The sequence below is a fragment of the Saccostrea cucullata genome, unplaced genomic scaffold, assembly GCF_032062105.1.
Source record: "Saccostrea cucullata isolate Sc308-1 unplaced genomic scaffold, CSIRO_AGI_Scuc_v1 ctg769, whole genome shotgun sequence".
Taxonomy (NCBI): Eukaryota; Metazoa; Mollusca; class Bivalvia; order Ostreida; family Ostreidae; genus Saccostrea; species Saccostrea cuccullata.
In genome coordinates this window covers 505,369-521,757 of record NW_026935864.1, presented here as the reverse complement: position 1 = coordinate 521,757, position 16,389 = coordinate 505,369, and the positions used below count along the sequence as shown (strand labels likewise).

The 16,389-nt window shown below is 32.8% G+C and overlaps 1 protein-coding gene across 1 annotated transcript; it reads right to left on the bottom strand.

Moving 5' to 3' along the window:
• Positions 1-4,609: 4,609 nt before the first annotated feature.
• LOC134244096 (ionotropic receptor 25a-like) lies at positions 4,610-14,597 on the bottom strand. The gene is made up of 15 exons (XM_062726374.1): positions 14,444-14,597; positions 13,700-13,843; positions 11,983-12,246; positions 10,932-11,110; positions 10,563-10,616; positions 9,917-10,075; positions 9,205-9,372; positions 8,857-8,973; positions 8,440-8,538; positions 8,139-8,321; positions 7,379-7,721; positions 6,760-7,009; positions 6,265-6,449; positions 5,805-5,946; positions 4,610-5,472 (listed from the first exon to the last, which is right to left on the bottom strand). Exons 1-15 carry the CDS (start codon positions 14,511-14,513, stop codon positions 5,052-5,054), a joined length of 2,778 nt encoding a protein of 925 aa, XP_062582358.1. The 5' UTR covers positions 14,514-14,597; the 3' UTR covers positions 4,610-5,051.
• Between the last annotated feature and the right edge of the window lie 1,792 nt (positions 14,598-16,389).

Here is a 16,389-nt window from a genome sequence, read left to right as displayed (position 1 = left end):
AAGATACCAGTTGCATTCCATTTTTTATATACATTTACATGAGTGGTTGTGGACATACATATAATACATTTATTTTTCCTGTTTTATTCTGCTCAGAGTGCTTTTTTATTTTGGGTAACCATGGTAACAGGGCCTATTTGTTTGATCTTGTTTTGCCTATTTTTTTTCTTTGTTGTTGCAGCAGTTGACTATTTTTTTTTTCCATTTTGCATAATGTCAAATACTTAGCAATTACAGGACATAAAGCATTTAGAAGTCTTGTATAGCACTACTGTTTTATAAAATTATTACATGTATTAAATAGCCATAATATTTTTGTAAAAATATATTGACAACCATTCCTAAATAAATTGATCCTTGCTACACATTTTGGAGTGCTCATTCTGCTAATGCCGGTTGTTCAAAAGTATTGGTAATTTAAGGCACGGAAAGTTAGTTGACAAATGGCGTTTTTCTTCATAATGACTACACTGTTAAACCAGCATGAACATTGTGGTATTTTATTTAATGTCACGAAAAAACATTTTGTATTTCAACCAGTATTCAAGAACACTTGATATTTTCCTTATTATGATTACTATGTACTCTCCAAGTTGTGTATAATTATATTTTTATAATGATTATATAAATCATTGAGTAAGTATAAAAAACAAAATATTATAATTTACAAACGACATCATACTGCCAACTAACTTTTATTCTCGCGCTAGTAATATTCGCGAGTTTTGCGGTCTACTTTATATCGCGAATATTAATAGTTGTGAACCGATCACTTTGCTTAGTATTTGTAGAGAATGTTTCCGAAGTCAAGAAAATTGATCGTCGGAGATTGATTTTAAACCGATGACTCGCGAATAAAATATGCTCCGAATAATAGATAGTTTACAGTATTCTACGTATTAATGGGCTGCATTGCTCAATTCGACAATTCTAGCTAGATTTTTGATTTATAAAATAATATTAATAGTAACCCAAACTTTTAAGGTGTTTATGCGTTAAATTATCACGCGAGCAAACTGAATGATCATCATAAAACGAGACAGTTTTACATTATATTTACATTAAAACTTGATCCATGATTTAATAAAAAAAAAATTATTCAGTTATAAGATTAACCATCCTGTCCAGGTGTATATTTATTAAGGAACAAACAGCAAGAAAGCATTCAGTGCTATCATATGCTGAGCAAATCACTTTATGAGGTTATATTTACATCCACTGAATATTTTCTTCTTTATTTCTTAAGAAAACCCATTGCGTTCATCACTGCATGAACTACATTAGGCATATCACCTGTACATATTTCTTGATCAGTGGCCGTTCCATCAATGAAACGTACAAAGACGTTCGCATCATTAACACAATAATTAATATTTTTAATCCTACTTAAAATGATAATTTAAACAGATATAAATATAAACAATAAAATGTCTTTCTTTGTTTGTTATTAACGGTCGCAGCTATTTCAGAAAAAATTTACATAACCCGCTTACGCGGGTTATGTATTTTTTCTGCAACAGCTGCTTCCGTTCATTCCAGTAATAACAAACAAAGAAAGCATTTTATTATGGAACGCCATCACTGCCTTATAGCATACAACTATGCATTTATTATGTCAATTTATCATTACGTGATGTGAACATATCTTTACGTTATGTCCATTTTTTATGATGATGAAAATATATCTTAACATCATGTCAATGCTGCATTACATGAAGTAAATACATCCTTTCATTATGTCAGCACTTCATAACTTGAAGTAAAAAAATTCATTATGTGAAGTGATAATGTGTTTACATTGTGTTAAAACTTTATTACGTGAAATGAATATTTCTTTACATCATTTCATTTCTTTAATATGTGAGGTCAAAATTGCATTACGTCAAGTAAATTGTGTTTTATAATCAAACTTATCATCACATGAAGTCAAAAGCCCATTCCTTTTTGAGAGTGTATATTTCTATTATATCAAAGTATTATTACGTGATATGGATTTATCTTTATTTTACGGCGATGGCATCATGATATGAGGTGAACACATCTTACCTTTATGTCAGTGCTTTATCACGTGGTGTAAAAAGTGTTTAACATAATGTGAACATATCTTTATATTATATCAACACTTTATTACATTATGTCAAAACTCCATACCGTGATGTGGATATATTATAACGTTATGCCAACTCTTTCTTATGTGATTTAAAAATATCTTTATTTAAGAAATAAATAACAAGTTTATAAACTTCAGGAATTGATAAGCAAATCCTGTGAAGGCCGAAGGCCTTCTCAGTGATTTTATCAAGCACTAATTCCCAGTTTATAAACTTGTTATTATATAACTTATATATACATTTGAGACAGACAATTGAATATTTTCGATTTTAAATTATTGCACTAACCGTCCGTCGTAGATTTTGAAAAGTGACGCAAGGCGTAAATCGGCTTGTATGGCGGTTACGCTTCGAATTTACATCTATTTCGAAGGGAATATTCTGTGAAAGGCTACTTGTGATCAGTAATAGTGAACAGATTGTTGTCTGGGAATATTTTTATTCGTGAAAATTGATAATCGATGCTGAAAAGACACAAGAAACACGTCCGAAGTTTGTTGATAAAAAGTTGGAGGAACTTCGGTCGCCGGAAAGGGATGGGTGGATCCGATGGATTGAGACACTTGTCCGACCAAGTTAATTTGCAGTTTGATGAAAAACATTCTACGATTTCAGTAACTAAAGGCATACTTACCGTAAAACACTGATAAACACGGAGACACTGGCGACAGCTTTACATTGAACTACGAAAACGCCGAGGTGTTTGGCAGCTGTTCATGGCATGGTTGCAATGATATTTTCCAAAGATTTACACATTTATCTATATATATATATATATATATATATATATATATATATATATATATATATATATATATATATATATATATATATATATATATATATATATAGCCAAAAACTGTGTGAAATACTTGTTTACATTGTAAATAAAATGATTATCATTTTACTTGCTTATTTTGTTCATTTTTATACATGAAAAGCAAGTAGAGCAGGTCATTTTATAATTTATGTACCGGTAGATATTATTGCGCCGTGTGATTAGGTCACGTATTGACCTCTGACCTCTGACAAACTTCATACAGAATTGAAGATATTTTCTCTCTGTATGTTTATATATATATATATATATATATATATATATATATATAAAAATACATTTACATTATCTCAAAGCTGTATATCTAGTATATAATAAATGTTGACGACCGTGTTTTAATGACTGCGCGCTCGTGATTGATTAGGACAAATTACAGGCACATAATATCAACCCCCCTCTTTTCCCAGACATAACTTTACTATAGAAAATGTAATGTTTATTGAAACTGTACAGCCCCCCCCCCCACTTCTTGTTGAAATATAGTCCACTAAGGGTAATATAATATATCTGGAAAAAGATAGGATTGGACATTTTTTTTTCTTGGCTTGTCTAGTTTTTTCGGATAAATGATTTTTTTTACTGGCTGACCTCCTCTTTCAAAAAAATGATGCTACGTCACTGGAGTTAGTAATTTTTTTTTTAATGATTCCAGGGCCAGAATTCTATTACAAAAATCTACCAGTCGCTCATCTAAATAAAATGAATATGCCTTAGTAAGCATGCATGGGCACATATCAGTGGCAGATATGGGAATCTTAAACAAGGAAGGGGGGCGGTATATGGTTGGAGACCAAGGACGGAAAGCGGAGAAGCTCTCAGGCTTTATAGTTTTATAGAAAAAAGTTTTCAACTTAATTCAGCTAAACTTAATGTGAAACTAATGCAATGTCCTACAAAGTTTAAGACTTTTATTAAATAAAACAAAAAAGAAAATTCAAAATAAAAAGAAAAAAATGATTGCTGCACGACTCATAATATTTGATTTATTTAATTATCAGATTAAAGTAAACACCATTGAATTTCGACGTGACTTTAATTCACAGTCGCAGTGTTAAGGCTTTGCATGTTTCAAGATTGTCAATCATTTGTCGCTTAAAGTTTTCATTTAAAGATGTCATTCCGAAATCGCTGAGAATCTCTTCTACGACAGTTTTCTCTCCCGCCATTTAAGTGCTTGCGGAACGCGGAAAATACGTTATGCTCATATAAAGGCCGAGGATACCCACGTTCGCATAACGTAATAGTGAATCGACATAATGTAGAAGAGTGCGCACAGTATGGCATGAGCTTTTCACATCAGTTAATAAAAACTAAGATTGTCATGAAAAGTAAACATAACGAAATGCAAGTTGACGAAATAAAATTGTAGTATGTGTAAATGTCATAAAGAGTTGATATAATGTAAAGGAAAGTTAACACGATGCAATAGTAGTGTGGGTTAATGTCATAAAGAGTTGACATAATGTAATGGAAGGTTGGCACAATGCAATAGTAGGGTGGGTTAATGTCATAAAGAGTTGACATAATGTAATGGAAGGTTGACACAATGCAATAGTAGTGTGGGTTAATATCATAAAGAGTTGACATAATGTAATGGAAGGTTGGCACCGGCAAATGGTGGCGTCTCCATACGAGTGAAAAATTCTCGAGAGGGACGTTCAACAACAATACAAACAAACAAAACAAACCTTAATTGAAGTTTTTCTCCGACAAAGACATTGGAAATATAAATATCGAAAAAACGTTTTATGGAAACTGTAAATTAGTAGTGTTAAAACATGGACTGAAATTATTTGGATTACGTTAATACGTGTCACTATTCCTTAATCAATGAATTATTTCCTAGTTTCTGACGCTGTTTAAACCATATTTTGATGTCACTTTGAAGTGTCCTTCCAGAAATCATTTTGCAAGACTTGCAATTTAACTAAAATCAAATGAACATTCATTCATGTTCAAACATCAATAACAAATTTTATCCAGGCCATTGAACAGACCCGTGGTTTCCAACGGCAACGTGTAGACTCAGGGTCCAAAGCATTGCGAGGATGCTGAAGAGGAAAGCAATAAAACATTTCTCATATTCAAGGTCAATATTCATATTAAAGACTCTCTCCGAGAGAAAAAGTGACTCCACGCACAGACCGATTGAATAAACCAGAGTTTTCCATACTTCCGTTGCTTCTCTCGAACGAAGATTCCTGATTTTCTTCAGACAGTGTGTTGACGCCATTTTCCTTCTTTGTCCCTTTGTCAGTTGGTAGGTTTGCTTTAGAATGGCTTTTTGCCACACCGTAGTTCTTCGAGGCTTGCTTCGGTTTGTATTTAAAGAAATAAAGTTCGAACCCCAGACACACGAGGGCTAGTGCAGCCCCTCCCGCGATGAGGATAAAAACCCCGCCAATATTGTTCAGGCTGATGCCCTCGCTCTCATTTTCCAGTTTTGGACATTTCACTTTATTTTTATCCCACCATTTTTTCTTCAGTTTTTCAAGCATTCGTTGATTAAGGAGCTGTAGTATTCTGAAAGAAAAGAACAAAGATAAATTTTAATCCTCAAGGCTATAATTTATCTTTTGAAATGTCAATGTTCAAATTAACAGTAAATAGGCATCGAAAAAAAAAAATCGGAATTGATCAAAGAAGTGACTCTATAAATGCCATGTTACATGCACCTTTACGATAGGTTCGATCAGCGTTCTTGATATTCGTAATCCCAATTCATTCGGAAAACTGTGAAATGTTTACACTTGTAACTGTCTTTCTGCGAATTTTTTTTTCCAGTAAAACTTTTCATATTGACAGAAGACTTCAAGAACTCTTGTTAGATGTACATATACTGTAATGCTACTCACGCAGTGGAGAGATCGTTCCGTAATGGCGACCCGTTCTGGACGGCCAGGGCGAACGGTTTCCTGCTGAACTCCTCCCCCACCTGCCACAGGTCACAGTTCTCCATGGACCTCATCGTCTGGTACTGGTTCTCCGCCGCGTCCCCTGGGGCCAGAGAAAACAGTGAAAGTTAATCAAGGATTAAGACATTTGTAGATGGGAAGGGGGGATTCTCATGGTGCACATTGATTTTTTTTTTTATTAAAGTTAGATATTTAAAAAAGTTATGATCAACAAGTATTTTAAAATTGAACTATTCTGTAAGGCTTTCGAAGGTGTATATTTAACTAATAGCACTTTGAATTCAATACAATAATGTCATGATGTTTCAATTGACTATTTTCTTTATTTACGGACCGAACCAAGTATTACAATTTTTAAGGAACTTGCTGAATTACGAATTCGTGTACTAGAACATTATACCTATGTAGGCGAATGTCCCATTCTTTACACTGGAAAGTGCTTCGTGCAGAGAGTGTGGAAACCCCGAAAGTTTCATGGTCTCCCAGAGCTTGGTATACTTGTTACTGACTGGATAGTCCCACACCGCCAGCTTAGCCCTCTCTACAGGGTCCAAGGTATCGTCCAAACTCATGTTCTTCCAAATACTGAGAAATCGTAACGCTACCATTTGTAAATGAAATATACACATGTATATGTAGTTTTCTAAGTCGAACAATGTAGGATTATTCTATACTTTGCATTAGATTAAAAAAAACACAACAAAAAATTTAAGACAAATTGACAAGATATCAATTTGGTAAGACCAGCTTCAAAGATTTTCACCAACAAAATATTCTTAAAATATTCTCGGACATAATTTATGCATGTACAGCTGTAGCATCCGTCAAGGTTGGAGAGTGACTTTTCTTGCACTGCAAATTAGGCCTCTCTTGTGAAGCATGTACATTTTGATACCTGTAAAACCTTTGCTCAATTTCTGCCATTCTCTGGAAGTACACCATTGCTGCACTGCCATTATGTGGTGCATATTTGACAGTGTGCTGACTGGATAGATCGTCTAAGGATTTGATTGGTTCTTCTAAACGAGACACAGTCAAAAACGCAGCTAGATTGGCTGTATATGTTGCTATAACAATGAACCCAAACAACCACCACGTGGCAGCAATAAGGCGGCCCGACAGAGCACGTGGTGCCTCACCTCCACCTGAAACACAATAAAGTGCAAATGACTTGACTACTTGATCTTAGAAGCAAAACTGCTTGTTAGTTTAAAATAAAAAAATATCACTCTGATAAATGATCACATTTTTGAATGCGAACTTTTAAAATGCGGATATCCAAATACAATTCATATACATGTACACCCTACTCCGGTGTTTAACGCCATTCTTTAAAATATTTACTGTCGTAGCATCTTTTGAAATATTTTCCAGTATGCTCTTTTGTAATGTGCTCCAAGGCACAAGAAAAATAGCTATTATAGTATCAATTAATGAAAAATGCAAATAGTGTGTTTTTCTTGATATAATGCATATGGATGATTATGTCATTTAACGTTTGAGAGCAGACGAACCTTGAGGCGTGAGTGACATCATACAGAACCATATCCCCTCTTTGATGGTAAACACCCGAGGTTCCGGGGTCACGTTTTCGTAACTCTTCTTGTTGTTTTGGTAACTATACGGACTCAGTTTATCAAAGACGTATAAAAGTCCGCTAAACAGGAAGTAGGCGGCAATGATGCAGAGCCAGACATTTTCGTCAAGGACGATCAGAAATTTAAACAATTCATAATCAAACTCTGGCTTCTTCAGGAGAATGGTCAGTCCCACCAAGTCGTAATAAGGAACCGTGAAATCTATCACATTCTCTCTCTCCGCCATTACAGAAATTGGGCCTATTGCAATATCAGCTCTCTGTTTGAAAAATCCAAAATAATGTTTTACCCTTTAGCTTTACAACATGTGATTTAACAGTTCAAAAGATATGCCACAAAATTTTCAAAGAAAAAATTAGCTTCAAGTGGAATTTCCTCGAGTTTATCTCATCTTGGTGCGTCAGATTGACAGCATCAAAAACATTGAAGTTAATTTTTAAATTTTGTAAATCTCGCATTAATATTGCCATTGAAACCCATAAGAAAAGATATTAATGAAATGGACGGTACTAGTGTGGCCAAATAATGCAATCTAAGAACTTGACGTTTCCCTTAACATAATGTATCCCCTTCGTTTTTGCATCGAGATATTAATTTTAAAATTGTCTTACTTTGGAATTATTTCAATATAAAAACAATCATGTAGTAGAAATTAGATTGTAATATTTTAATATACCTTTTCCATCAGTTCCTTGACGATTCCATTCCATTGTCCTTTCTCATCCATTGATCCTACAAGTCCATCTGGACTGGAATATAACTCGTAATCAAACTTCAGGATTTTCTGAATCTCGTTAAGGAGGTCCATACAGTATCCATCAAAAGAGTTATTTCCCTTAGGTATTACAAATGGCGGATACTGCAAAACATGTTTTCGAAAATTGAATTTATGCAAAGTTATACTGATGTCACATGACAAATTACTTTTAAATTATTTAGTAGAATCACGTTGACGTAGGCAAATCGGTGAATCTTACACTAGGGACCACCACTATTTTGTACTTCTTCTTGCCGGGTGGTTTCAGTAAACTGGAATCGAACAGTTTCAGTCCCATCTCTTCCGTCCAATTACCAAGCTATAATAATTATAAATCTTACATACAAAGTGTAGTTTTATGTCATTATAACTGCATGTCTCTTAATTGGATATTTACACATTTTACTTCATTATCACAAATTTAAACCGCATTACTTGGTTTTTTTTTCAGTTATCCAGAAAAGAAACGCATACTAGTATTTTACAAATAAATCCATTGATCTAATACTAGTATTGAAAAAAATATTATGATATGTGATACATTTAAATAATAATATAATAAATATCAAGCACAATATTTTTACAACATTATTGACTCTAAAATCAATTTATTGTCGATATCAATAATTTGACTTACTAGCTCTGTGGATAGCGCCTGTTTAGAAAATGTTAACCGCTTAATGGACAAAATTAGTCTTTGTTTAAGAATGTTGTTTTTAAAATACAATGGTCCAAATACTCCATTTTTGGTACTCTGTAAAGCAAAAGTTCAATGGAAAAATAAAAATAAATGCTTAATGATCTATATAAAAGCCCACTCAAGTATTGTATCATTGACTGCGAAAATAATAGAGAACCTCAAAATTTTTAAATTGAACATTTTCAATTTTATGTTAAATAAAAAAGCGTACCAACGCTTATATTCAGCGTAATACGTACATTAGTGCATTTTTAAAATTTTTTTTGCAATAGTACATGTACTTACATTTTGAAAACTTTGAATGAACTTCCGACTTTGGTTAAATACTTCCGCTTCCGGTCCTGTGACGCTGTAACACTCACTTTGATTGAGGCTCATTGATTTCTCTATATTCTGCTCTACAAGCTTTGTTCCTATCAGATTCATCAAATCAAACAGGAACGCTTCATCTACCTGTTATAAAAAATCAATTCTAAATCATTTACAGCAATTGCTTTCTTATCAATATTAATTTCAGCGAGGATTGTGTCATAAGCTCAACTTGTCAAAGTTATTTTCATACAGAATCTCTTAAGGTAGCCTACAAACGGAAGCAATTGATTTCTATAAACCCCACATCAAAAAATCAGTTTGATACATTTTAACATGCTATATAGTACATATATTTTAATTTATTTTAATCATAATTATTTCAATAGTGTTAGACCATAGTAAGCCCTTGTGCTTACTTAAGATAGAAATAATTTATCAGTCTTGCGTGTCGTACATGTATTTTAGAATCCCTTTTAACTTCCAAATTTGCATCCTCTTTTATTAAATTAATTAAGAAATGAAGTTCGAGATAATTATAAAAATTGTCTCATCTACACTCTTTTTAATCATTGTTATAAATTTCGATAAGGCAATTCATCATCGGTCAATGGTGTGTTTCTTTTTTATGAAACCTAGACTAGTAATTTAAAAAGAACAAAGTTTATCCGCGACTTAGCATTCTTACATTTGACCCTTCCGCTGTGAAGGTGGATATATACTTCGATAGACCCCGAATGAAGGGGATATAACTGTTGTCCATGATGTCGTTGTTGGGACGGCCCGTTATTAGGATAACCGTCCCTCGTCCATAATTCTTACATCCCTGGCAAGTGATACTCATATCCTGCCAATCAAAGGTCAGAGGTTAATTAACACGTAATATATTCTCTAAATTCAAATGATTTTATTTATGATACTGATTTTTGATATACTTACATGTATATTTTAGGTACATGGATGAAGTCAAAACACAATATTATAATATTCGTAAAATCGTTTTAATTATTCCTTACAAATTTGCACTAAATGAAGACTGCAAAAATCTTAATTTTTGTATGCAAGGTTTGAAAGTATTTAACAAGAAAGATTGTGTTATAAACCACTGTAATCTTGGAAGAAAGATTAAATGTAATTGAATTTCAAAGCTTCAAATACAATCACTTTATTTACATACAAATATAATCAGGGGATTTTTTATCATCTAAGAAACAATCTGATGATATTTGTCTTACTAGTATTTATTTTCCTTGTTACAATATAGATATAATTTCTGATGATATTTTTTTGTCATATATACATTTACATAAATCTTTTCATTTATTGCAACCAACCTTGGTTAAAACAAACCAACGGTATTTTTCGTCCATTAGACTTGTACTGCTGGCCTACAAGAAAAATGCAGATATAAAGGAAAGCCATCACACAATTTGAATTCCGACCATACGCAACGTTTTTAAATTTTTTAATTGAATAAAAAATATCGAATTCACAAATTTAATACTTTCTTTTTTCTCTTTTTCATCTTTTTTAATCAAGATACATACAATCACTTGAATTAACTCTCATTACCATTGATATTAAAATACCATAGACTGTCAACATTTGTCTGTAATTATTGGTCTTTCTTTGAAAAAAAACATTGAAAGACAAATTCTCCAAGGACGTGTTTAACCCATTTTAGCTATTTTTTCAACTAGTACCGTTTCCAAAATGTTCTTGACATTCTCCTTGCCCGCAACAATGAAAAAATTTCGAATATGATTTTCCTCCAATCGAAACAGTTGCTCTAGTGTTGCATTGTGGGTAGTGGAAATGATTTCCTGAAACAGATGCTGTGCTGGAAGTCCTGAGAGATATCTCTTTGGAATTTTGTCCAAATCTATTTAAAAAATACGACTACTTTTATTTTTAAACGAGCATTCATTAGGTTAAGATTTATTAGTTTAAATAGTCTACGTCTTAATGTTATGTTAGTGGTCCATTAGCTTTTAGGGTAGACATATTGAAGTCTAGCCAATGGGGTTTCTCATTTCTTGATATACAAATACTGTATGGTTTAAACCTTGATGGTCCCAGATATTACTTCAGCAATTCTTTTGAAAAGATATTGAACTAAACTAACTGCAGCGTAAAACTTTAAAAAATATATACCATAAAACAAAAATCCAAGAAAACGACCCAACCCCATGCACCTAAATAAATAAAAAGTGGATATTTTGCTTTAAGTAAATAAATAAATAGATAAATAAATAAATAAATAAAATATCTCATATCTTAACAAGTAAGACGTATTAGTCCTTTGTTTTCTAGTATCTTCTTTGTACTTTTAGAAAGTTAAATATTGATCTCTTTTATGTCATTTTTTCAGCTTAAAACTGAATACACTTTTAATAACACATTTCATGTCAATCTATTAAAATGGATTTTTCCCAATAGTATTCAAGACAATGATGAGAAGATAACAACCAATGCGATTTTTTTTTCAAGCAGATGACATTAAAGATCCACGACCTTTCTATTTTTGAATCTGGGACAAACACAATAAATCATATATAAGAAAATTCAAAATGTAAGATATGTACATAATTTGAAAGTTCAATATAGGAATATTTTTCGTAAAAATATGCATTTTTATGCAATAATGGGTAATTTACAGTATTAAATGTAGTTCGCATTCTGTTGGTACATGTAGAGATATACCAATACAGCATTCCACATCTACTTCTAACAGGAGTTAGAAAATTCAATTACCAAACGAGTTGTCGTAGAGAACAGCAATCCGGGTTAAATTTTCGTGAGTGATGACGTCTCGGACCACGCCCATCATGACTGAACCCGGAGGTTCGACTTCCAGATGTAGGTCGGGATTGAAGTCCTTTTCTATAAGTGTAGATCTGTCTAAAAGTGTAACATACGGTAATCCTGCGGAACGTGCAAACGACTTTAAAAGTTGACCTGTCAAAGGATCAGCCATGTCAATCAAGAGAACTGCCCCATCCGCCATCACAGAACAAACTAGTATAAAAGAAACACGTACAACATGCATCATTGTTAAACAAGTACACAAGTTCCACGTCCTTGGAATATTAAGTCAATAAGTACTTTCTATAATGATTATAATTAGAAAATTCAATTTCCTTTAGTTTTTTTAAGAACCCATATCCCCACCCCACCCCATACAAATTAAGAAAAAATGAATGATTACATGTAACATGCTGTTGTCCTTCGATTGCACAGTATTATAGTTATAACGATTATTCTGTTAATTGTATGCCCCGTAAAAAAGATTTCGGGGTTTAAAGCTTTTGTCCTGTCTCTCTTTCTCGGTTTACAGTACCTGTCCGCAAAAAATTAAACATTGCCCATAACTCTAGATTGGTTGAAGTTCTGGCTCTCATGTTTCACGTGTAGTACAATTCTTTGTCATCCTTGGACTTTCAGTAAGGCGTGACATTCTCGACTCTACTTAATTAACGTCTATCAAATGGCGAATACATTGTCATTGGTTAAGAAATTAAAACAATAACAACTTTAAATTGTTGTTGACAACGATGAGACGACTTAAGGTTCCAAGGATAGACAAGGTCTTTCATTGGGTACCAACTTATTTGAGCTTTTGTCCTTGACCTTGAAAATGCAAGGACTTTCATACTTCACATAGTATTTATTGTCATTTGATCTTTCCGTGAATATAAATATTTTTTTGCATTTTGAATTTTAATTACTTTGAAAAAAATTAATTTTGGTCATAACTTTTGAATAGGTGGCACTAGTACCTATAGGGCCTTCACAGATGTATTTCATGTGGCAAGGCCTTCACTTGGGTACCATTTATTTTTATCTATTGACATTGACCTTGCAGTTTGACCTACTTTTGAAAAACTTTAAACTTGGCCATAAATTTTTAATGGTAAATGCATGGTGTTTCATATTTCACAAATCCACAGGTATATTCATTGAGAACAAGTCTAATACTGTTTGTTATAACATTTTTCATACATTGACCTTGGAGTTTGATTTTCATATGAAAAACTTCATCCATCGCCAAAAGCTGTCATACGGGGCATTAGTGTTTCCCAAACACATTTTGATTAAGGATCTATTATTATTCAGTCTGTACGTACTTATCTACACTTGACACTATTTCTCGTTTGAAGAGACAGTTCTTAGGCTCTAGTGCACAACCACGTACTTAAGGAGGCTGGGGGGGGGGGGGGGTCAACAAATTAAGCACAAATTAACCCCCAGATTTAACTTATTTTTTTAGATACGGTATCTTAAGCTGTCAACTATCATTTGGCAAATAAAAAATTCATACATTTTAGTTTTAAAATTTGATCATTTTTGTATATCTTTATATGTAACTCTTCTTTTAAAGGAGATCGAAATAGTCTGAAAATGGCTGCCACCCCAGCCTCTGTGCGGGGTTTCTTTCTCTATACATACAAATTTTTGAAGCGCCACCTACCCGTCTCCAGTGCTGTGATGGGGTTGCTAGAGTTTAACTTGATGACTTTTACGCCGCCATTCCAACCGTGAAGTTGGCTCTCTTCTTTAAGCGTATCTTCAAGCAGTTTCAGATTTTTGTGTTTTTCTTTTGCCAAAACAGCAACTGTACAACAAGATATAAAATTTTCGTGTAAAGCGCTCACGACACCTGAAGAAATGTTAGTACCATATACACATTTAACAGACACACGAGTACATGTATACCTAGAAATTAATTGAACGTCTATTAATAATATTTACAGTCAAATTTATATTCCTATAATTTTGTGTTCTAGCTGCAACTTAACAGTTTAATTTTCTGTTCTGTTTTCTATATATATGTCAAAGAATTAACTCGTATGTAATTTTTATGTAGGTTATTTTTCAAATTCGGACAAACGACCACACAGTTTTATAAAAAATTAAATTAAGCTTTTTTTGTTTTAAAGGGTTTTTTGTATATAGTTTAAAAACGTAATAATTTTATCCAATACATATAATTGATCCTCATTTCTGAACATTTTCATCTCTTGTTTCTTGGATAATTGTTTTCAATAGGGATATTTTTCAACGATTGTCCAATGCTTATACATGCACTCAAATAATAAAGGTTCTCTTTTCATCAATATTTAAACAATCTAGTAAACAATCAGGTGCCAATGTGAAGTATTAATTATTATTTATATTATTTAGAGTTCATCATTTCACCTGTACAAATACATACCTATATCACGTGACTGCACCAGTTCATTTTGATGAAGAATAAAAAGGTATAGAAATAAAAAATTCAACATATCCAATTTAAAAAAGATACGTAATTCCAAATTAATTCACCGCGTTTTTCTTCCATTAAAGTGTCGTCTGCTCCGCATTCAAACTCGATGTTATGAATTGCTGCTGATTCTGTAACTATTCGGGCATACAAAGCAGACGATCGATTTGAAACTGTAATTATCTAAGTATTAATTGATGAGAAATGAATTATCAGTAGCAACGGAGATTGTGTTCCAACATCAACAGAGCAAACAAAAGCTGTGTTAACTTACTGTTGAAATCAAAAGAAAGCTCGAGGCAGTTTCAGGTTTTTGTGTTTGCATGTCGTTAAAATCGACATTTTGCATTTGGGGTACATGTAACTGCACCATTTCGCAAACTATACATGTATCTATTAAATAGCTGTTAAAAGACTTGTTTTTAAAATTGAAAAATTCACCCTTTGGCAATTTTTTTTCTTTCATAGTATGTTGTTATTATTGCAGTAAAGCATGGCTGTATGTCTGCTTTTACCGCATTTGAATTAATTTTATATTCTGCTTAATTACCAACACATATATTAGATAAATATTAAAACAAACGAATAAATAAATTTATTTATTAAATTGTTTTTTATCTATTAATGAAACCGGTCAAAGGAGAACGACTTTCCTCCCTGAAAGACTCCCGAGCTGACGTCTGGTGTTTCCAGGGATCCGTGTCTTCAGTGGCGGATCCAGGAATCTCAAAAAGAGGTGGGGCCCATAGCCACACCAGTAAAAATCAATTTATCAAATCTTATGTGTATTTAGGACACAGATGGGGACTGGGTCCCACCTTAATCCGCCAGTGGTGTTTGCCCTGTTTACGATTCGTATTGTCCATTGCTTTATGAGAACGATTGCTGTGAGATATCTTTATTTTATTCATCATCGATAAAAATCAAATAAATGAAAGGATTTATAAACATGGAGCATATTTTATGAAGATCATATGAAAATAAAGGACATATATATATCAAATTTATTACGAATCTTGTCTGATTGATAACTAGTACAAACAAAATAACATTATACTACTGCACGTACGGGATTTTGTACATTTTTTTTTCCTTCATAAATTATATTTAACTTGATCATTCTTTTCATTATGAAAAATGTAGCTTAACATAAAGTTTGCGTGTTAATTTCATACATTTTTTTAACCCTAGCTTCAACTAGTAAAATCCGTTCTACATTTCCTGAATTCGGTACATGTATTTTTTTTTTTTTTACAACGTTTTTAATTTGCCCCTTGTGTGAACCAATGACAAGGAAAAAGTCTTTTCTAAGAGTTTATTTAACAGTAGTGAAATGAGTACAGAATACAAATGATGATCGTATAGTGGTTCAGAACAAAAGAGATGACACTAATCCTAAAGTGGCTCGTGATCGTATAGTGTCTCACGATCCCTCCTAGAACGTTGCTCCGAAGAGCCCCGCTCTGAGAAGTGCGGCCCAGATGAAAGCGAGAGAATGAGCGCTTAGTAAAGTTAGACTGTTATTTTATAATGTACAATATATGATACTCATTTACATATGAAACAAAACAAATCAGATTCAAGTAAACAAGTTATACAAAATTTGGTCAAAATCCTAGAACTTTATAAAGTAAATTATAATATAAAAACATAAGCTTCAGTTCAGTGTCCTGGTATTGTGCAAAAGTTAATAGAATGTTAAAGTAAGTTTTTGCAATGTTCCGTTACTCTTCCTGTATTGATGTCCGAGGATAGATAAACATCCTGGTTGATTACAGTGTCCTTAATCCGATTAACGGGTTTGTTTACTTTTACGGAAAGGTATTACACTTTCACATCCCAATTGGATTATAGGTCAGTTCACTCTATCATGAGTACATTTTAATAAGCTTATTTTT

Excerpts from the sequence above, each read along its gene's own strand:
- LOC134244096 (XM_062726374.1), bottom strand. The coding sequence starts at position 14,513 with ATGTTGAATTTTTTATTTCTATACCTTTTTATTCTTCATCAAAATGAA. Across the intron at positions 10,617-10,931 it reads TCAAGAACATTTTGGAAACG|GCCAGCAGTACAAGTCTAAT; the intron begins GTACTAGTTGAA and ends TTTTTCTTGTAG. Across the intron at positions 8,539-8,856 it reads AGGCGCTATCCACAGAGCTA|CTTGGTAATTGGACGGAAGA; the intron begins GTAAGTCAAATT and ends TAATTATTATAG.